At 50.0% G+C, this 22,958-nt stretch overlaps 2 protein-coding genes across 4 annotated transcripts in view; one reads left to right on the top strand and one right to left on the bottom strand.

Annotated features, from left to right (window-relative positions):
- Positions 1 to 4,918, top strand: part of MTUS2 (microtubule associated scaffold protein 2) — a 535,610-nt gene extending 530,692 nt beyond the window's left edge. The window contains 1 exon segment of the mRNA XM_070409399.1: positions 538 to 4,918. Coding sequence (XP_070265500.1) covers positions 538 to 751 — 214 coding nt within the window. The 3' untranslated portion in view covers positions 752 to 4,918.
- A 2,225-nt stretch (positions 4,919 to 7,143) lies between these two features.
- The window catches only part of SLC7A1 (solute carrier family 7 member 1), a 56,825-nt gene continuing 41,010 nt past the window's right edge, over positions 7,144 to 22,958 (bottom strand). For 2 of the 3 annotated variants that reach the window (XM_070409395.1, XM_070409397.1), the window contains exons 6-13: positions 20,805 to 20,926; positions 19,992 to 20,214; positions 19,106 to 19,245; positions 16,322 to 16,424; positions 14,443 to 14,660; positions 14,013 to 14,179; positions 13,263 to 13,371; positions 7,144 to 11,767 (exon numbers count right to left, since the gene is read on the bottom strand). In XM_070409395.1, the coding sequence (XP_070265496.1) occupies positions 11,664 to 11,767; positions 13,263 to 13,371; positions 14,013 to 14,179; positions 14,443 to 14,660; positions 16,322 to 16,424; positions 19,106 to 19,245; positions 19,992 to 20,214; positions 20,805 to 20,926 (1,186 nt within the window). In that variant the 3' untranslated portion in view covers positions 7,144 to 11,663. The remainder of the gene's footprint in view (positions 11,768 to 13,262; positions 13,372 to 14,012; positions 14,180 to 14,442; positions 14,661 to 16,321; positions 16,425 to 19,105; positions 19,246 to 19,991; positions 20,215 to 20,804; positions 20,927 to 22,958) is intronic. The other variant, XM_070409398.1, reaches the window with a different exon arrangement.

Raw genomic sequence — 22,958 nt, 5'->3', positions numbered from 1 at the left:
CAGGGAAAAGAGAACCACCATGTGCGCCACCCAGTGCTCGGCCAGCTCAGCAGTGCAGACCCACTCTCCCTTGGCTGCTGAGCTGTCGCCATGGGCCAGCCTGGCCCTGGCAGTGAAGGGCTGGCCCTGACAGAGGACAGCAGAGATGGAATGTGCCAGAGAGAAGCCGTGTAGCCAAATGTAGCTGCTCCTGGTGACATGATCTCTATCTTGGTCCCCTGCTCTGAGGTCCCCAACTTCCAGGGAAGGATGTGGAGATACCCCCCCCCACCCCCCCCCCCCCCACCCCCGCGGTTGGTGTGCAATAAAACAGCCAGTGGGAGGCTATTTTTGTCCATGAGGGCTGAGCCATCACCGGGCTGAAGGGGGGGGGGGGGGGGGGGGTGCGGGGACTGATGTGGTGGGACATGCAGCAATAGTGGTTCAACCGAGACTGTGGGTTAGGGTCCGACTTACCCCCGCTGCCCCCGCAGGCGTCCTGGGCCTGGCGTGTGGCGAGCTAAGGCTCTGTGGCGTGACTGTCCTCTCCCCATGCAGACAGCTGTCGGAGGAGAACGCCAACCTGCAGGAGTACGCGGAGAAGGAGGCCCAGGAGAAGAAGAGGCTGAGCCGCACCAATGAAGAGTTGCTCTGGAAGCTCCAAACTGGGGACCCAACCAGCCCAATTAAACTCACCCCCACGTCCCCTGTTTACCGCGGCTCCTCCTCCGGGCCCTCCTCACCCGCCAAAGTGGGCACCACGCCCAGATGACAACACACGTGGCCCTCGGAGCTGCGGCCCCTCACGCGCCCCGCGCTTCCACCTGGAGGGAGTCTGGACCGCGGCGCCCTCCCCGGGTCCACTGCTCTTCCTTGGCGTTGGCACTGAGGGAAGTGTTCACGGTCGTGTCTGATGTGCAAACGTCGGACCGTAGTTAGAGCCAAAAGAAAGAAATGCCAATTGTTTTTGAGCAATGAATTTTCACTGCAGAATTTCAGGTTAGTGACAGTTTAGTTTGGAATCTATACTGAATAATCATTGTGTGCTGCACCGATGTGTGTAGATATGTCAATGAACGTATCTGCACACGCAGTGGTTCTAAATTGCATTTTTTATAACATGACGTGCTGACATATTTTGGTGAAGGTCGGCAGTTTTCTAACTTGTGCCTAAGAATACTTGGGAAATGAAAATACATTTCTATCTAGCTTCCCAGGAATATTTCTACCCAAAATAGAAAAGAAAAAAAAAAGATACTGAGAAGAAGCGCCTTTCGACCTGCCACCAAGTGGTACTGTATTTAACACAAACACCAGCGACTTGTGAATGGTAACTGCCTTTGGAACAATCAGCTTCTTAGTCAACATGATCTGAAGTCACCATTATTCCATTCGCAGGTTTTAATGATCAAGGCTCCTGTGGTGAGCGGCTAAGGGAGCACAGTGGGAAACCCTGCGGGGTTAGCAGCTTTTTGGATGTTTCGACATGACAGTGAATCATCTAGAGTCTTGTAAACACAAGTTTTGCTTTTTTCCTAAACGACATCCTGGAATCTGTCCTTCAGCTATTGCTCCCTCGGGGGAAATATGGGAGAGCAAGCCCTTCTGGAGGGAGGGTGAGGATGGCCTTGGAGCTGACCAAGACCATTCGCCCTGCGGCCTCAAGAGGAAAACTGCTGACAGGATCTGTGCCCTGACTGAGCCCAGAGCAGGGACGCTCTGGCATTCTAGGTGGTTTGCTCTGATCTGATGCTGCAAGTGGTCAACCCACCGATATGACCCTCAGACCCCCATTCATAGCAACCTCCCCTTCAGTTTGGTTCAGTAACTCAGTTCCATCACTGTGCATTGAGATGGCTCAGGGGTTCTAGCAGGGGCTTCCAGAAAACCAGTTCTTCCGTCCTGGGGGACCAATTCTACGCTGAGCTAGACCATCCCTTGACCCTCCAGGAACCCAGGTGTATTTTCTGCAGGATCATCGAGCAATGCCACAGCTGACAGTGCTCCATCTTAGACCCAAAAGGTCCTTCCACACAGAGGAGCCCACTGAAACTCCAGCCAGTGGTCACTGGCTACTGGACTGGCATCTGTCTCTGAAATGGTAGAATTAGAGCGTGAGAGGTGTTCCTGTAGTGCTGTGGAAGGTTAGGAGCATGACACCCAACGGGGAAGTAGTTTTAACAATTGATATGATGATAATGATGCCTTTGTTTCCTGTTTGTGACAGAGACCCTGTACTTCCCTCCCTAAGGCCCCCTGGAAATTGTCCTGAGCACAGGGCAGTTTTTGAGTATGACCAAGGCAAGTGGACTCAAGCAGGGACATCTGTGGTGGGGAAGAGATGGTCCACAGAAGGAAGGGGTCGGCTTGCCCAAAGGCCTGCCTGCTTTGCTCACATGAAGACAGACCTGGTCTGTGTTTCCTGCCTGAGTCAAGGTTGGGCTTCTGCTTAAGTTCCATCTTGTTTCTAGCAAACCTCCAATGGTATCCGCCCATCCTGGGGACACACACAGTAGATGCTCATCAAAGAAACATTTTTCCTCTCATGGCTCTGCATGATGCTGAGATATTGAGCCGGGCATTCCATTAGAGTAGATTATGCCACGTTCACAAAGTACACAGTTATGTCTTCTTTTAGCGGCACCACCTCCAAACACAGTTTCAGCGGTAGCTCAGCTCTCCAAATTAGGAACTGCGTCCATAGGGACACCTGCTAAATGCAGTTACACAGCAATACCGACTCCAGTGTTCTGTTAGGATGTGCTACAGCGTGTTAGCCTATTGTGGCCAAGGCGTGGTGATATTATCACTAAATAATCCCTCACCAGGTGGACTGGAGCTCTGCCCTGACCAGCCCTCACCTTGGGCACTTGAGCTAATTCCTACGTTGTGCCCTGGCCTCGTCCTTCACCGTGGACTCCCGTCACCTCTGGCCGTTATCCTGGAACAGGAGGGGTGGCAGCCATTGTGCTCCCTTCCGCCACTCCGCACACTATTAGGACTTGGACCTCTCAACATGGAAGTCCTGGCATCACGTCCCAGGCCCGAGTTGTTTCCACTTACAGATGCCGCAGCTCCGCCGCCTCAGACAAACCCATCAGACCTCACCGACCTTTTCTTGTCATTTGGGAGCTGAGTGTGTGCCTTTCCCCACTGCCGGGCCCCCAAGCTGGGGCAGGATTCTGGCCAGGTGTCCGAGAGGGGAGGGGTTGATGGACTGGCACACTGGGTGTGATTGCTTGAATGGGGTCACACATTCCTTACCCAGCCCCTACACTTTCTGTATTGCATATTTGTGTTTGAAGCATATTAAAGTTAATTTGAGGGAGCTCCCGTGACACCCACTTGATGTAACTCTTGGCCTGACTGGCTCAGGCTTGAGGAAATTCGGGCTGGATCCATAGTAGCCAGGGAGGTGTGTGGCAGGCTGGATTTTTTTTTTTTCTGTGTTTTGCCAGGGTCAGCCACTGAGTCTCCAGACCTCTTGCCCTGATTCAGCAGGTTCGAGGCCCCCACACCCATATTTGCAGCCCAGGATCTCCAGGAGCCTGGCCCTGGCTTTGGGGGGCTCAGTGACTCTGCTCAGCCCGCTATCTTTAGTAGGCTGGGTGGGCTGGAGTCAGTGGGAAAGGGACACAAAAGATTGAGTGCAATTCCTTTACCATCGATTTCAAATTCAGCCCTAGGCAGGGTTATGATTCTACCCCCAACGAAAGTTTGATGTGTCCTAAATCCTGCCAGTTCATGCCTGGATGGCCATAGAGGTCTCTCATGAGCAGCAAGGAGGAGCCCTCCTGGTGTGATGGTCACAGACAGCAGTTCCTTATCGTGCACAATGATCTGTCAGGCTTTCTCATGCCAACAGGGGACACAGGAGCCTGGACAGCTCTGTGGCTCTTCCTATAATACTCTGTGCAGCCAGCACATTTGTTTCAGCCTGAAAGCACTTGCTCCCCAGTCCTGACCTCTGGTTGGGTTGCAGCCAGCTTGGCCAGCCTGCCCCTGCTTAACGATGCAGGGGAGACCCCTAGTTGTCCAGTTCCCTGTGGGGCATATAGGAGTGGTAGAGACTTTAGTGAGACTGTAGCAAGTCTGCCGTCCTGAACAGCTGCTGAACAAGAGAGCTTTCGAGGATGAAAAATCCCCTCGAGTCACTTCCAGACCTGCAAGGACCACAGAATCCCCTCTAAGTCACCCAGCTTCCAGATTATTGATAGTGACGACCTATTTATTGATTCACTTGTCAACCTGTCCCAGCCTGTTAGTGTCTTTTGCTGTGTCTTGTGTCCTCCACTTTTATAATAACCACCTTCCATTTCCTTTCCCCCCACACGTGAGGTCTCACCTTTACTGAGCAGGCGGGTGACTCAGCCACTGGCATGTGCAGGGAGTGACGACGTTAGAGCCGCTTCCTCCTGTCTGCAGAGAACTCTCCCCTCTCACAGCTGATTTGCAGCAGGCAGATGAGACCTCTAAAGTCAACCACTTGGTCACCTCCTCTGTGCAAGGAGCCTTGCACAGCCGGCTCTCCCTGCGTGGGACTCGGGTCACTCATCTCAGCAGGAAGGAGCGATGCTCAGGTAGAAACCCGGAAGTGGGTACAGGCAGACTGCGGAGATATTCGGGTTCAGTTCCAGACTACAATAAAGTAAATATTGCAATAAAGCAAGTTGTAATCTTTTAACTAGTGGAGGGCCTTGCCTTCAATTTGTAAAAAATGCAACATCTGTGAGGTGCAATAAATCAAAGCACAATAAAACAAGGTGTCTCACCTGTTTGAACAGCTGGTGCTGCCTCAGAGTATAGGCACCAAACCAGAGTATAGGCATCTCTGGGACTGCACAATGTTATTACGAATCAGCATTCTGCCCACTGGAATGTTTGGATCAAATGCTTAAATATACACAAAAAACACCCAAAGTTGTTAAGACAAGGGCAATTAAATCACTTAAGTTTGCTTAATATCTTTTTTAACCACTCTGCTTCTCTCAAATCTCTTAAAAACAAAACAACAGGCTCCCTGGGTTCAGCCAGCCCAGCTCTGTTCTCAGCCCCCTCCCCCGGGGGGAGGAACGGGGTGGGGGGGGTGGGGGGGGTGGTCGCTAGTTCAAGTCTCTGAGGCTCTTCCAGCCAAGACATGGGGGGATGAGATTCTACACAGCTCTAAGCTGGAGTCACTCTGCTGCAAGTGACCCAGGGTCCTGGCTGGGTGCAGCACGCTAGGGCACCCACTGCACGGACAACCAGCAGGCCACCGCGCACAGCTGCTGCTCTCTGGGTGGTGGTTTCCGTCTTCTCTGCACCCAGGTTAATGTAGCAGGGGGTGTATTGCATCCCCTCTCCAGTGACTGCAGACCACCGGCAGGCACTCAACAAGTGACTTCATTGTGTTTTTAAAAAATGTTTTCTATTTAATGATTTGAGAAAAAGACAGAAACATCAATTTGTTGTTCCACTTATGTATGCACTCATTGGTTGCTTCTTGTATGTGCCCTGATCAGGGATCAAACCCGCAACCTTGGTGTATTGGAACGGCACTCAAACAAACTGAGCTACCCCACCAGGGCCAACTTCATTGTTTTGCGAAGTAAAATGTTAAAGTATCCATGAGAGAGTGTAACCCGCACAGCTTCTCCATTTCCCCACCCAACCTGAGTCCCCTAGGATTAGGTGCTGGCCATCTGAAACAAGCCAAAGGGCTCAGCTCGTTAGCAAAAGCGCTGCCAGTTTGGTCCCTGAGCCTTTTCTCACAGCGCATTTTTTCAATGACTGCATTGATGGGTTGGTAGGCAGGCTTGATTTGCTCAAACGAAACTGTTCCCTTTGAAGAGGGGCCAGCAGTGTTACCCCCAGTAGGTATTCCAACCCCGCCTTGCTCTGGGGGCTGAGCCAGGCTGGGCTAGAGTGGTCTGTGGGCAAGGTGGCCGCAATTCCTGGCTGTCACCTGGTGAAGAGCCTTTACAAGATTCCTTGTTACTGCGAATGCCAAGCTGTTGGCACAGCTCTGGATTCAGCAGAAGTGTATCATAACCAAACTGTGCAGGGAAAAGGTGTTTCGGGCGACTCTCCCAAGGCCTGCAACCTGGATCCTTTCTGGGGCTCAAGGTTTCCCTAAGAAAAGGCTGGAAACCCTGTGGCAGACCACTAGGTGGCAATGTGGCACTGCTGGAAGAGGCTTCACCATGCGCTCAGCTCAGGCCAGTGCTTAGCAGACACTCGCATCCCCTGCCACCATGGTCCTGTCCCAGTTCTGGGCTCTCTGAGACACTGACGCCCACTGGTCCTGAAGGCCAGGGACTGGGCTCACTGGAGACCTCTGAGAAGTTGCCCTGGGGGGTGCAATGGACTCCTGCCTGCCCGCGTCTCCAGACACTGCACACCCTGGGGACATGTTGGGGACACTTCCACACCATCGGGTTTGTGTTCCATTTTACCATCTGGCCGACCACCAGGTGATGTGCCTGGTCGTCAGTATTTTATTCCCCATGACAAGCCGCCAGCGCCAGGCCCAACAGCAGCTCCCTGCCCTTCTCTCTGCTCTCCTGGGTGTCCCCTCCAGCACTGTCATCAGCTGAGATGACACACAGGTTAGGCCTCGTCTTTCTGGCAACAGATTTGCCCATGTGATCACTGGATCACTGTGTGTCAGTGTCTGAGAGCTAAGGTCAATCTGACTGAATTTGCCTCCCTTGCAAGAAAATGATCCTTTCTCAAGGGGGAATGGGGACAGATAGATCAAGTATTAGAACAGCTACAATCCTCCCCACCCTCTCCCTGCCCTGCATGCACCCATCCTCCCTAAGCAATGGTGGGTGTGGAGGGGCGTTCTGGTGTGAGGGGTTTAGCTGCACCCCACACTCAAGTCCTTCAGCAAATGAAACCTCTGGGGCCCAAACTCAAGCCAAGTCTGGAGAGTGGGCAGCGGGGAGATAGCGACAGAGGATCATAAATGAGGGCTCTAGGGGTTCCTGGCTCTGGGTTTCCCAGCTTATTGTTGGAATAAGGGTTTCCACCCAATGGCTGAAGGAGGCGATAGAACACCGGCCTGTGGGGAGGCAGGGAGATACTAAAGAAGCAAAGCGCAGGATCTGGACCTCTCGGTGGGGCACTGCCACTCCTGGGGACCTGGCCAAAGCTGCTGGAATTCTTGAGACGGACACCGTGCACACTGAAGCTACAGAATTTATTAGAATTTGCAGAAGCATGAGATAATGTACCACAAAACAGTTTGATTTTACAACATCAAGTACAGTAAGAAGTTGTCGATGCACAGTGTGGTCAGCGAAAATGGGATGCAGTTTCACATTTTAAAAAAGTAATGGACAACATCTATGCTTGTTCTTAAAATAAAGTGAAAACAGGAGGGACCAGCAGAGACCAACCTGATTTGCAGTTAGCGTTAAAATCTAACTCTAGTATCATAATTGTAAGAAAACTATTAGAAAAATAGAGCATCAAACAAAAAATACTTTACAATTTACATAATAAAAAACAAAACTCATTTAATAATGGCTCCATGTTCAATAGAAGAAAACGTTTACTGGAGAAACCACAGCTCTTCAGGTTTGGTGATAAGCCAGCCCTCATGGGGATCATCACCCTTGGTGCTCCTTGCACCCAGTGATGCTGAAAGGCACAACTTAAACAGGAAACTTATTTTAAATATATATTATAGCTTCTCAAATAGGAGAATAAGTTCTCAAATTAAAAAGTTTATCATCAAGAAACACAAGATCATACCTTGTTACTAAATTAGCAAAGTCTAAGTGCATCTTCCTAGCCCTGCTTCCTGAGCCTGCGGACACTCTCACACCCTGAGAAAATCGCCTGGACTTCACGGCCAAGGTCGTCCATCTCAAGCTCCACATCTGGAGAACGATCTAGGATGGCTCCTTGGTAACTGCGCCTGAGACCCTTGGTCAGTCCATGTCCCCTTGAAAGAGAGCGCTACTTCAGCAAGCAATGGGCACAAAACTCTGGATTATAGTGATGGAGATGAACGTCAGTTGACATTTTCTGGCCTAATTTTCACGCATCACAATGACGATGAGGAAATACAGAGTTTAGCTTCTTACACCACTGGATGGTAATAAAGCATTTCATTACCAAAAAAAGTCCAGGAGAGTCTGACAAAATCTACATCTCCTCTCCCCAAAGAACCTTAAGTATAATACTCTCCTTATGATGGCAAACAGATATAGTTTAGATTATACATAACATATCTAGTTCCATTGAAAGGGAACTAACCAGTTCCATAAATACGCATCACACACCTTCGCCCGGCAGAATGGATGTGCCCACAAACACTCCCTCTCCATGCATCCTGGAACACGCTGGTCATGGGGCCTGTCTTCATGGTGATGGCTTGTATTAGATGTGTAACAGTGGGGCCTGGTACAAAGCTAGGCAGAGGTCCCCAAAATGCCAGTGAGCTTACCTAATGGGCAGGGCCTCCGTGAGGTGTGTCCACACTCACCCAAGGAACCCAGCCTCCCACCCTGACCTCATAGGTCTGTCTCCAATGTTAGGTTAGAGGCCATCCTATTGGGATGGCAAAACCTAGTCAATTCAGACAGCCTTAGTGGTGGGAGTGGAGGGAACACCTGACAGAATCCACCTTCCCACCCCCACGCATGCAGCAGAACCACTGCAGTGGTCAAGGATCAGGCAGGGCCAGGTGCCTCGTCCAAGTGTGAACGTAGGCCTTGCCACAGGGGCAGAGGGCAGTGTGTCAGGGCCTTGGGAGCTGGGACGGGAACACACAGCAGGAGGCAGACCTGTGGTGTCCAAAACACACATCAGCACATGGGACCAGGTGGCAGATTGCCTGATAACGCAATGGAATAAAACCAAAGGTGGGCAAGATGTGAGGGGTTCTGGCAACAGTCCTTCCAAAACAGCCTGGAAAAGATGGCTCTATCACTACTCCTTCTTGGTTTGGAAGAAGAAATCCAGCTCAGAGTTGGGGCGAGGGAGTGTGAGCTGATGGGGCAGGGTGGGGCATGTGCAGAGGCCAAGGGTCCCCCTTCTGGAAGGTCCCAGAGGCCGGCTGTTTCCTTGGAAACCCCTTCCCTCTCCCTCTTCAGCAGAGGCCCTGGGGCTCCAATTTGCTCCTTTGTGAGTTTTCAGGCCCTGGAAACATGCGATGGGAATTCAGAGGCAGGAAGGGGCACTTACTCAGCACAAAGGGTCTTTCCCTCCTCAGCATCTGGGGCTGGGGCACAGATGAGTAGACACAACATCCCCAGAGGGTCTCCAGATGTGTGAAATTTGTGTAGGAAAATACTGGCCGAGCTGCAAAACTGACAATCCTGTTCTTGTTTGGTGGGAGGAGCACTTTCGGTGGATTTTCTTTTTGCCTGAGTGTGTGTGTGTGTGTGTGTGTGTGTGTGTGTATATTTCAGGGGCAGGATGAGGTGTTTTGAGTCTGTTCACATTGAGAGGTTAGCCCCAATACCATCCCTATGTCATGGCCCTCAGACACGAAGAGAACAAACTACTCTCAGCAAGAGTGCAGGGACCACGTGCACTATGTCTGAGTCACCCTCGGGGGCCCTGCCCCACACTGGGGCTCTGCCTGGAGGGAGGGTGAGGGATTCTCCTTAGCCTGAGCCCCGCGCCTTCTGTGAGCAGGTCTGGCTCTGGGCTGCGGAAGGAGGGGCCGCGCCTGGCCTGTCGGCAGGTTCTCATCCGTGAGAGTGCAGGAGAATCGCACCTTTTCAGTTTGCAGAAGGATGGGTGTTGCTAGTGAAAAGGTCAACTGTAATCACAGTCTGTTGGGCACTTTCCGTGGACCCCATCTGCTCTGTTCACTGCTCTCTGCTCTCTGCTCACCCAGAAAATTCATGGATATTTCAACCAGAAAGAGAAATTAAAAAAAAAAAATTCTCTTTTAGACACACCTCCCTCCAGTTCTTTATGTGGGAAAATATCAGCCACATGGAGCAGACAGCTAACAGGCCCAAGAAAACAGCAGACAACCAAACCCAAACAAAATAAGTTAATATTTATCAAAATAGTTTACAGCACCAATCTACATAAATTTAAATACCTTTCTTTGGAAATCCACCTGGGGCCTGACCAAGGGCCCTGCCCCGGCAGGCTGACTGCCCAGCCGTCCTCCAGCGGCCGGCCTAGCCGTCTGGCTGTTTGACAAACTCAAACTTTTCTCCAAGAGTCTTCTGGGCAGGACAAAAGACAAGTGCTGTCAACTTACCAGCTTCTACCAGATTTGTGCCAAAGGCCAGGGGGGAAGAAATGGGAAAATAAGCTTTGGAAGCAGCATTTACATGTTCCGTGTCGTGTGAAATGTCTGTCTCCCTCTACCTCCGTCAACAAGGGCCTCCTGTCTCCCGGACTACACTCTGACGAGGACGATGGGACTGGTGTTTGTTTTCTCCGGCTTCGGCCTGTGAGTGCCGCAGAGAGCAGCTCATTGTGGAGACGTATGGAGCAGGGGGTTGGGCCAGGTTACAAACCTCTAAACAAACCCAGGGCATTTGGACAGAGGGACAGCAATATACCCCAACTATCGAGTGTGCGGGCCCCACACTCTGAACAATACCCTGATGGCACAGGCTAATCATTTGGCCATTTTCCAAGTTAATGTTAAGCACCAACTTGTTTGCTGGAGTGATTCACAGAAACTAACAGGAGGACTCACTTTGATTACACTTGAGAGAAGGGCCAACGAGATCGTGGCAGGGGCCACAAGTGTGGGGAGGAACGGTCACCATCACCTCAGAACGAGCGGACACCTGTCCTGGGAATCTTACAAGACCCCAAACACTGACCCGCAAGCATCAGAGGACAGGGTTCAGTGAACGGCAGAGACCCACGGAAAAGGGTGTTTTGAGCGCTGCTAATTTGAGGCCGATCCTCCATAAACAGTGTCACGTTCCAGTTGCTCAGGACACAGCAGCAATGAGATGCCAGAGCAGCAAGAACAGGCTGGGCCCGGCGGGAATGTGGCTGAAGGAGGTCCCCTGTGCATACGCGTTCTGGAGTGCAGCCGGCCCCCAGCCCTGCCTCCTTCCCACTCTGTCTTCTCGCTCTGTCAAGGTGGCAGAGTGGAGAAGGGGTCACACTAAGACCCCTTCTGGAAACAACTCAGAGGGCAGGGGCAGGAAAAGAAAACCAGTCTTTGTTTTTTTTCTTTTGAAGCAAGCTGTCCTTTGGCTCAGGGTGGGCCTGTGGAGGCATACTGTTTTGTGGTACTCATCTTGTACTGATGGCCAGCTGTTCCAGGCTGAGCGGGGAGATGGCTACTATGAGTCGGGAGTAGCCGCATTTTCAATACCAGAACGGTGCCTGGGGACATAGCCCTGGATGCCCAGTAACGAGAAGGAGATCTCCATCCTGCCTGGGGCCACAGCAGCACAGCAGGAGGAGCTGCTTTCTTCGTTCAGAGGGAAGTTAGGAGATGCAGTGGCCAGCCACAGCCAAGCGGCCCTGGAAGGGAGCTGTCAAAAGTAACCGGCCTGGTGAGCCTGCCCTAGAGCAAGACGGGCAGGCTCTTCGAGATGTGGGCTGAGGCTGCAGTCCAGGCAGTGCACCTTCTGCTGCTCAGGAGCCTTGTGGTTGTGGGTGGGTCCTGTTGCATTGGTGGAGACAACAAGGTGCTTCTGGGTGCTCTGTGGGCATCCCTCAAGGCTGCTGTCACCTCCCGTGGATGAGGCTGTGCGTCATTTGCAGTTGTCCAAATTGCCATCAGCAGTCTTTGCTTGTTTAGCGACCAGGGATGCCTCCTCGCTGTGCCACAGCCCATAGCCAAAGTAGATGGCAAAGCCTGCAGGCCAAGAGCAGAGAGCAGTGAACAGAGCAGATGGGGTCCGAGGAAGCAGACAGCGCAGCCTGGGGCCTAGCAAAGCCTCGCCACGCTGCCTGCTCTGAGCTGAGCCTCCACTCTCTACACTTTACACTTAAAGAAACAACACAACTCTCCAAACAGGTCCAGCAAAGGTGACCCTCTGGAGAGCGTCATACCAGGGAAGCTCCTGAGCAGGGGGAACTGCTCAGTTGGGGGCCCCTGGAAAGGACATCAATCCCTCAGGTTCATCCACTGACCACCTAATTGGGGGGCTTGTGGCCACCGGAAGGGTCAAGACGGACACTGCAGAAGCTGTGCTCCTCCTGCCAGAGTGGGTCTCCGTGCAGTCTGCACGGTCCCGGCTGCTCCTTTTCTCTGTGTAAGTGACGCCCACTGCAGGGGGCATTCGGGTCACCTGGGAATGAGTGTACCATACGAATCAGTCCGGTCCAGAGATCTGGGATTCTAACTACTGTCCGGAGACTGTGAGCCAGGTGGCCCTGGGGCCACCCTTTTGCTGGTGACATAAGGAGAGTGGTCCTTAAAGGAAGGACTCAATTCAGCTACCAAAAGTACAGGAAGTAGGTCATGCCCAGAAGCCAGGCGCTTACATAGGGATCCTCAGAAGCAGTCCCTGCACCTCTGGCAGGAAGTAAGCACCTGGCTCTGCCGTCTCAAGGAATGGCCGCAGTGGGCTGAGCGCAGACGGAGCCAGCTCTCACAGAATGACTCCACAGGAGATGCCTGTCCAGCTAAACACAGGCTAAACTCTGAGGGGAGTGAGGGGTCTGCAGAGAATGGGGAAGCAAAGTACCACCCTGGAGATGGCACAGCAGCAGCCGTCTACCCGAAGGTGTGGCCCCGGACTGAGAGGTTTAGCAGAACCTGGTCCTGAGATTTCTGCTCTTGTCAGGGACACGGAGGGACATAGGTCAAGGCCAGTCGCCCCTCATCAGCACTCAGACTGGACACTAAGGAAGAAACCTGATCCATCTCCTGCTATCCCCAGAGGCAGAGGCCCAGAGAGAGGCCAGGCCACGGTCAGTCCCAGACAGGACCAGCACCCACAAGGTGACACCCAAGCCCCTGCAGGCCCTGGCAGTGCCCACCGCCCACGAAAAGAGGTGAGGTCCCGACTTTCCCAGTGGGGGTGGAAACGACTGGTGCTTTATTGACAGCAGGCTCATGCTCACAGCCTTGCTCTTGTTAACCTCAAGCTCTTGCCCAATAACATAACTACTTCAGGCAAAAGGCTATTAAAATGAAAAGTATCTGAAAAAAAGGGAAGGACCCACAACCTACCGGGAGCTCCTTGTTATCTGAGAGAAAACTGTTGACTACCTGTGTTTCTACTGTGTTTTGAAATCTGAACTGAGGAGGTACAAAGACATTAGCCATCTGTCAAGTAAGTGCAGGGACATGAGTGATCAGCAGGGGTGGGAGGTCTCAGGAGACACTGGAGTATGGGACATACCTATCAACATCCACACCGCAAACCGGACCCAGGTGCCTTGGTCCAGCTGCATCATGAGATAGACATTCACGAAGATGCTCAGGACAGGAAGGACTGGCAGGAAGGGCACCTGCGAAGACACAAGGTGGCAGCGTCAGCCCTGACAGCAGAGAGTTGGAGCTGGCACCTGTTTGCATCATTTAACAAAACTACCTAGAAAACATCCTGCACCTGACACTTATATGGACCTCTGAGATTTATATGGGCTACCATCTTTACATTGGGAAGAGGAAGTGAGTGCCAATCCTACCCTTGCACCCCCAACTCCTCCGACGTAAATACACCCCCATGCAGGCAAACTCTAACAGGCGGGAGCTTGGGTCTAAGCAACTAATTGCCGAAGAAAGCTCTATTTTTATTTTCCACTCCTGCTATGTTCCCATTAAAGCAGGGGCTAGAAGAAGGATTCCACTTTACCTCTAAGGTTGAACTATTCTATTATTTGTAAAATCTAAAAGTGTACCTCCAAGGCTTGGTGATGATACACAATCCACCTGGATGGCATTTGTGAGAAGCCCCGGTGGGTGAGGTGGAGCTACACCATTGAGAGCTAGGGTCAGGTCCCCACCAGGCACTGTCTGTGCTCATGGCCCATGTTCCCCTGAGGCTGGCCAGGAAGCACCTCCCGCCAAACACCGACACCTGGGAGAGCCCATGCGGGGTCTGTCCCATCAGGCAGCTCCCTGCAGAAGCACAGGCAGAGCTGCTCACCTTAAATGAGAGCTTGGTCTTGCTCTCAGGCTGCCTCCAGATGATGACCGTGACTACTGAGCAGAGGACGGCAGAGACAATGAGCATGAAGATGGCCCACAACTCCACGTTTGTCAGAGCCTTCTTTCCAAGCACAGTCACGATGCAGAAGATGATGATAAGAATTGCTGAAGACAGAGACAGAGAGAGAGAACGAGAGATGCATCTCAACCATTTCTCAAGTTCCCATGATATCCTCAGCTCCCCAAAACCTATGGAGAGGGAGGCTCTATTTCTGTAGGCATCACCTGCGATGAGGACAGAATAACCGGTAGCACAGTCCATCCAGCAGCAGGACTTCTGACACCCACCCCCATACCCAGCGACAAGAAACCATGCAATGCCAACAAGCAGGACCCCAGACACATTCCAAGGAAGGGCAGGCTCTTACCTATGAGGCTGGTTGAAATGTTCACGATTAGCCCAGAGAATCTGGAGGGCTCCATGTTTGGGGGTGAAAGTAATGTTTTCAAAGAAAACTTTTCTGCTTCTGGTAAAAAGCCTGTCTGGGAATCGCTGGTGCTCACCAGTTCATTCTGGTCTACTTGATCCAGGTCATCGGTAGTTCTGGCCATCTGGTATACCATGTTAGGTTGCTCTGGCTGATACCTGCAGACAAATGTGACCAACATGTTTTCATTAAGCAAAAGAACAAGCAATGATTCAGGTTCTTAGTAAGCCTTCAAAGATAAGTTTCCCAGGACACAAGGCATCAAACGGGAAGAAGATGGTGAGAATGATGTCTTCTCTGGCAAAGTGGAAACAGAGGAGACCTGGGTCTCGCCTTCTGGCAACAGCCTTCTTTGGTGTCTGGTTTGAGACAACTTGACCTCCACCATAAACCAGCCCAGAGAAATGTCTTGAGATGGTTTCTCTGGCGCTGAGAGTAGCACTAGCTCTTGGAAACTTAAGATACTAGGCCACTTCCAACAAAACCAGGCTGCAGGGAACTAAATGCACAGACAGAAATAGAAAGCAACATCAGGATCCTATTTGGTGCAGAGAGCTGGAGAAATGTGTCTGCAGGCTGATGGCTTTGAGATATTGTTTGTGAGACTTAATTGGATCAATTTATTTTAAAACTCCAATGCCTTGGCCTCAATAAATCTATAGAGTTCAGTGGCATGATTTCCAAGATACAAGCTACTTGCAAATGGAGCAGTCATTTTAAATGAGGCCCCTCATCCTCCTACCCAAAATGAACGAAACTCAAATCTTTTCCACCAGTCTTGGAAAACAGAGTGCCTTATGAATTACTTTGCATACAGTCTAAGAGTAAGCATAGAGATATTCACCATATTTTCACTGATTCACTAAATGTAACACCATGAGGTCAATTAAGAAGGTAGTGGGACCTTGGAGAAGATTGCAGCATTGAGCCCTTGGGAAGCAATAAGTGGTAGTAAACTAGTTTTAGCTGATCCTATACAATCACCACCAAGGCTCAACCCAGGTTTTACATACATTAGATGCTGACACATGAGAAACGGGGTAATGGCCTTGTGAGTATAAATGCCTGGAAAGAAACACGGAGGCTCCTGCCAGGCGACCAACACCAAGAGTCTCCATGAGTACATGTTCTCATGATGAATGCTACCTTGGGCCATTTCTGGGACTTGGGAAGCAGAGCCCTGTCCTTCCAGAACAAAGAAAAATTGGCACCAGGAGGTATGCTTTGCTGGGGTGCCCTGGAGTAGCCGAGACACAAGCTTAAGCCCAGGCTGCTTTATTATCACCAGAACCTGGAAAGTCTTCCTGAACATCAACCTCAGCCATCCCACACCATATAATGGAACTCCTTTCTCCAGCAGCGTGCAATGAAGCACCGCAGTCAGTAACCTGAGTTTTGAAGGTCATCACAGTGACCTAAGTTTCATTGGATTCTCCCAACTCTCATCAGGGCCAGTCCCCAATCTACTCTGTCCCAAGAAGCTGGACCACATTGAAATCATCACCAAAACCTTCAAAAAAGCTGATCCCAAGATCCAGGCTCAGCAGCTTGGCTGAGAACCTGTCTCTATTCTCCCAACATCCAGCCAGAAAAATGAGGGCACATGATAGAAGGAGGTGGGGCCCCCCCTGAATCTTTTCATGGATGTTCTCTATAAGTAGGCTCTCAACCACCATATCCCCACCCTCTCCTGGGAAGTTCCCAAAGGAGTTATCAATAACCTAAAATTTGCACTGTATAAAGCAATAATTTGAACTGCTAAGAGGCTAGGAGGGTTCATGTGCATTTCTGTCATGGGACCCGGAAAAGCCATACATACCGTAAGACCAACACACAGGCAGCCACCAAAGAGTAAGCCAGGAGAGTGCCGATGGACATGAGATCCACCAAGTCCTTCAGGTCAAAGAGGAAGGCCATCACAGCTGGGGAGGAGACAAACATCAGGATCCATGGCTGGCCCTCTACACATACTGACATCCAGAACCACCACCCACCTGTAATCCAGGGCACACAGAGGTGCTTCTTTTTCTTGCCCCCCAACCCCAGGCCCTTCCATGGAAAGATGCTTACAGGAAGAAAAGCTCAGGATTAAATCATGTACACAGTCCTCAACAGATGGTAACTTTGCAAGCTACCCCTACACTACAGATGGAGAAACTGAAATTCAGACAAGGTTGGGAGAGTTACCTAAGGTCACATAGCTAGATGGAAAAGTCAGAATTTAAACTAGGTTCTTGTGATTCCAAGTCCAGTGTTTCTTCTTCTATATTATGCTGACTCATAGACAAATCATGTACATCTATCCACCTACCCATTCATCATCCACCCACCCACCCATCTATCATCCATCCATCCATCAGCCATGCATCTATTCATCCATCATCCACCCAGCACTCGTTGAACATGCTATACACCATTGAAGAGGTAAGAACAGTCTCTGGTAGATCATCCAAGACATATGCATCTGTCAGCAACAATGATGAGGAGGTGGATGAGGCTCCTGACCCAGACAGTTGAGCATGGAAAGCAGTGTTATTCCCAAACAATTTCAAGCCCTTCACCATGACCACACTTAAAAAAAACAACACATGCATGCTTATTTGAAAATTCTTTGTACTTTTTGTGAGAATGTGTATGTGTATTAACATGCGTATAGAGGTTGTTTCCCATTTAAACAATAACTTGGCTAGGTCTACTTTGGGGTATTTTCAAATCTTTCACAATCGAGACAAGTTAAAGCCTAACACAAAACCATTGCTTTTCCACAAACACTTCTCAAGCTCCTATAAATCACTGGAGCTAAAACAAATTTAAATTGTGAACAAATAATAAGATTTAGGAGCAAAGAGGACTTCCAGATAAATAGAACGGTGACCTACTATGCACACCACAAGCACCTGCATTCCCACTCAGAGAAACCGAGACAAGCGTCTTCAATGTGAAGTGATTTTAGAAAACCTAATACTTATTTAGACTCCCACCAAAAAAAGAAGTTTAGTGAATGTACTTTGTAGTCACTTTAATGATGATAGTTTTATCTCCCTTAATCAGCATAGGAAGGAAATTAAGGCCAGTCTTTAATATAATCAAATTACATGTAAATACTGAAAAAATTTTCATGGTTTCCAATGCCTTAATCCCTTAAATATAGTGGTTGTATTCTGACATGTGTCCCTTAACCTGACCACCGCGATCACTCTAAAAAATGTATTACAGCCCTAGCCAATGTGTCTCAATGGTCGGAGCATCACACTGAAGGGGCAAGGGCACGTGTCTGGGTTGCATGTTTAATCCCCATCCCCAGTCGGGGCAAGTGCGGGAGACAACAATCAATGTGTCTCTCTCACATCGATGTGTCTCTGTCACATCAATGTGTGTCTCTCTCTCTCTCTTTCTCTCTCTCTCTCTCCCTTCTCCCCCCAACCTCCTCCCCTCCCTTCTACTCTCTCTAAAAATCAATGGAAAAAATATCCTTGGGTGAGGATTAACAAAAAACAAAACAAATAAAAAAGAAATGTAGAATTACAGGACAAATTTAGTAAATAATAAAAAGCTAGCTTTCTTCCATTATGTAATGTTAATCCACAAAATGAAGCACACTTTGCTAAAGGCATAAATCCTACTGATAACAACTCGTTCATTTAAGATGATAAGCTGTCCTATCAATGGCCATTTGACAAGTCCCTATGGCACAAATTGGCTGGTGTCACGTGTCTTAATTTACCAAAAGACCCGATGCTCTTCTCGCACCCTGGAAGGAGCCAGCCTCTTTGGCATAAAAACAAACCAGGAACCAAGAGCCAGATCTACGCTATGGGTCTGCATTCTGCCTTCACCTCTCTGTGCCTCCACTTCCACCTCTGTAGAGTGGGATCACACTGCCTTTCCTGCTACGAAATGCAGTCCAGTCATTAAAGGAGGAAATGTATACAACAAACAGCATGCAGTGCAAATAAATTTCAGCCCCGCCCTCCCCCACCCCCACCCCCCGGCCCCCCACCATTCCTTAATCTGGGGCCTCTAGATCATCACATAGGCTCAAAGTGCCGGGGATTGAACCTGCAACCCAGCTAATGTGCCCTGACCAAGAATTGAACCCGCAACCCCTTGGTGCATGGGACATAGCTCCAACCAACTGAGCCACACTGGCCAGGGCAAAGTGGTACATTTTATACAACACCAATCTTAAGGGATCCTCGTTTCCCAGGGAATTCACAGGCTAAGATACAAGGACACTAAATTTCTAGTAATAACACAAACTCTCACTTGGCTTGTAAATGCAAGATGTCATCTTACCAAAATCTACTCAGGGACACTCAGAAAAGGAGAAGACTAATGGCTTTGAGGGACCATGTGTATCCTAAGCTCGGGCCAATAATAACAGAAGAATTCAAACTTATTGGGAATTCCATCACATCCTCTGGAGCACTGGCCTCTGCCTTATGTTGGAAGGGCAGTTACCTTGCAATAAACCAGGTCTAAGGCTAGAAAACAAAAGTTAAAATTTCTCACAGACCACAGTACAATTCAGGATGTTTCCCTAGGGAACAATAATGACTTAACTGTTGAAATATTAGTGTGTGAAATTAGTTCCAGGTCTTACCAGCGATGGCACCTGAGGTTAACGTGGCGATTACTGGTGTTTTGGTCCTATTGTTGATTTTGGCCAAAAATTTAAATAGCAGTCCATCTTCAGCCATGGCATAGATAACTCGAGGCATGGGAAACATGGAACCCAAAAGGCTAGATGGAAGAAAAGGCAACAGTTAGAGGAGCTTCCCAGGAACCAAGGCACCAGGATCTGACCAGGTCCAGTTGACCTGAGGAGTAGGAGCCCTGGACTCTCACCAGGACTGCCGCCACCAAGCTATATAACCTCAGAATTCCATACACCAACCCTATAAAAAGCAGTACTCTGAGTATGTATAAGTCTAAGAATAGGAAAAGCTTAACAAACCAGGACAAACTAGTCGTTTTTCTGGAAGTGAAATTTTACATTTATTCCTAGTTATTTTCAGCTGACTCAAACAGAAAATAAAAGCATCCCAGCGTTCATGAGGACGTCTCTATGGTAAATCGACATTTACAAATAGTAAATGTTCATGTGGGCTAACAGGACATACCAGGGCAACATGGCTCTCACTAAAAGGCACTCTCCCTTTTTCAAGGTTACCTCCATGTTATGGCCAAACTGAGGCCAAAATGCAGTGTTCAAAGAGCTGGCCTGGTCCAGTGGCCAAAGTCGGGGACACAAAGACAGTCCCTTGCTGAGCAGATGATGTAAAAAAGTGGGCCTCGGGTTCTTCAAGGAGGTCAGTAACACGAATGACTCTTGGGTGATTAATAGCAACAAGGAAAAGCCAGAGAATCAGGGTTGAGGCACTGGCTCCATTTCCAGGGAAAAAAGTAACTTTAATAGCAGACCTATGTGTCCAGCTTTACCTGGCCCACCACACCTGACCTCAACCCAAGAACCTGAGAATCCTCACCTAGTAGACAAAGCACAGAGGGAGCCAATGGCCACTGCATACTTGGCGCTATCCCAGCCCACGTGCTTGAAGGCCTCAGGCAGGGGGCTATCCTTGTCCAGGCAGAAGTATGGCATCATGAGTGTGAGGGCAGCCGACACCCCAAAATAGGCGATGAAGCAGATCAGGAGGGAGGCGACGATGCCCACGGGGATGGCCTTCTGGGGGTTCTTGACTTCTTCACCTAGAAGCAGCCAGGAGGGACAACCACAAACCATGAGACCCCAGGCCTGTCAGTGTCCAGGGAGTCTGTGCCACCACAAATGCCTCCCTGGGCTCTGGAAACACAGGGTGGCCCTCTGCAACACACACCAGATGACCCCTAGGCCCTAGACGGTGTTCTCGGCCTTTACATCATGGTTCCACCAAGGAAAAGACTTGTTTCCTTTGGCAGGGAGATTTGGGAGGTCCAATGGAGCCTAGACTATTCAATTCGCCAGGATGACAATATTTTTAATGGCCTCGCTTCTCCCGGACGATGCACAGATATGAAGTCAGGCTGTGGCCCTGTCTGTCATTATCCCATTCTAGTAGAAGGGTTAGTCACGTTCAGGATGCAGTTTCCTGCCAGGAACTGTGACCTGGGACTTGGGGAAGTGATAAGGGTAGGAAAGATCAGCAGGAAGCTGCAATCTACACATTACTCAGGTGTGGAAGCTTGGTGACTGGCACAAGCCCACAGGAAGGAAAATAGTGACCCGTGGGTAAAATGAGGCTGGCCTGTCTGGAGAGCTAGAGGGCGGGGCATGGGCTCCCGGCGGCGCTCGGGCATACCTGTGGTGGCGATGCAGTCAAAGCCCACGAAGGCATAGAAGCAGGTGGCTGCTCCTGACAGGACACCGGAGAACCCGAAGGGCATGAACCCACCGATACCAGGATTCCCTTCTTTCGTCTCACTAGGAAAACAACGAGTCACAGCAAAGATCACAACACTAGCTTCATGGTCCCAAAGACAAGCCATTGTAAACAGCCACCACCTGACTTATGACCACTGCTCCAGACCCTCATCCCTGGTAGCTGTCGCCAGCCACTGCATCTGACTCTGTGGACAACAGGCCTCCGCTGGGTGTGGTCCAGACCACAATGGTGCACACTATGCCCTTTCCAGAAGCCTCTTCTAAATATAGACGTGGGGTGGGGATGGAATATAGGGACTGTGACAGGGTATCCTCAGGAAAGAGGAGAGACCAACAAATGCAGCCTCTCCCCCAGAATCCTGGAGAAAGAAATGGAGCCGGGCAGTGCAAGGGGCCCCAGATGTAGGAACGAACTGCAAGTCTCCGTATTTGCCAGTAACTCAGGTCTCAAAACAAGCATTTCCAAAGACACTGAGGTTTGAAAACTGCTCAGTTTCAGTCAACAAAACAATGTTTCCTAAGCACCCACGCACACACAGTTAAGCAGATGGGATGCTTCAGGTGGAGGCTGGTGCCTAGCACAGCTGGGCTCATGGGCGGGAATCAATTGTTTGCTGAAGTAATGAATTCAAAGTAAAGCACATTTTGTGAACCCCAAAGTCCTTAAAGATCCAGAAAACAGTCCCAATGGATCAAAACCTGTGACTCTAACGTAAACACTACGTCTAAGCTTGAACAGTTGGTCCTCAGCCCTTGCCGGGACTCGCCTGAGTGGCACTCTCCGACATCAGTCTACCACACGCCCTGCCTCTCACCAACTACTCCTAAGCCTCAGGCCCCTGAAGAGCAGCCCCGCTCCTTCTGTCTGAGAAGTGCAGCTCCAGCCCTCCCCTGTGGCCACATTTTCCACTTGGCTGCAGGCTTCTTGTCACTTACCACAGAGCCCCCAGGGCGAGGACGGTCACACCTCCCCACCGCCCCTCCTCCCAGACCACTTCGCCTCCCAACGTGAGAACAGGAATGAAAGAATATTCCAACTCTATAAGCACTGATGCACTGAGGTTGAGTTAGCAACTCATTTCGGCAAAGTTGCTTTCAGTTTGATTTATCAATGAGCTAATGAAATAAACAAATAATTTGGACCCAATTACTTTCCAATGAGGATTAACCTTTTACTGATTCCTCTGGGATAATTACATTTCTCAGTTCCAGAAGCTGCCATGGAGCCACTGGATGTGAAGCATGAAGACCCTAATTGTGGGACTTACAGTGGTTCAGTAGCAACCTGGGGGAAACCCCAAGAAATGCACAAGTGATAGATGTGGGGAAAATTGTTACCAGACTGAAACGGAAGCTTGTCATTTACTGAAATAAACCACCAACCCTGGCACAAAAAAGGCAGCCCAGGACAGGTAAGTCAGCAAAGTGTGGTCCACAGTCCACACCGCAGGCGCTCCCATGGGCTCTGAGAATCACAAAGAACGTGGACACCCTGGTGAGCGGACTTCTACAATCGCAGCATGGTGTGGTGGGAACTGCCTCCTAACCCACACATGATGAAGCCCCTCCATGCTATATTTTTTTGGGGGTAATGCCTTAGAACTTCAGAGAGACAAACTATTTCATGAAAGACTGTGTGGCCATTGTCAAAAATACAAATCTAGAGCTGGTTAAAAAAAGAAAAAGGAAGAATCTTACAGATTTTAATGAAATAAACAAGCAAGTCATGTCCCTGTCCCACTGCACTCCACCTCTTAAAGTGGCTGACTCGCTGCCCTCCATGGCGTGTCCCAGGGCTGGAGGCAGATGTAGCTGAAGGGGTCTCACACAGGCCCAAGGGCTGGGCCACAAATGCCACTTTGGGAGGCCAGCAGAGTTCACTGTTGCTACGACATTCAGGTTAAGGATGACTGATGAAAGTACACACCATCAGCTGGCATGGACAACCTCTTCATAAAAACCATAACATTAAATCTTGACTGACAACTAGGAAACATTTAATTCCTGACCTGTAAACAGCAACCAGTAAGATAGCACCCAAGGTTTTCAAAGTTGACTGTTTCTTCAAAGA

This window comes from Myotis yumanensis, unplaced genomic scaffold (genome assembly GCF_028538775.1).
Source record: "Myotis yumanensis isolate MYYU_CA2020_CCGP unplaced genomic scaffold, mMyoYum1.0.hap1 SCAF_3, whole genome shotgun sequence".
In the NCBI taxonomy this organism is placed as follows: Eukaryota; Metazoa; Chordata; class Mammalia; order Chiroptera; family Vespertilionidae; genus Myotis; species Myotis yumanensis.
Note: the sequence above shows the minus strand (reverse complement) of the source record. Positions and strands in the feature narration are given on the sequence as shown.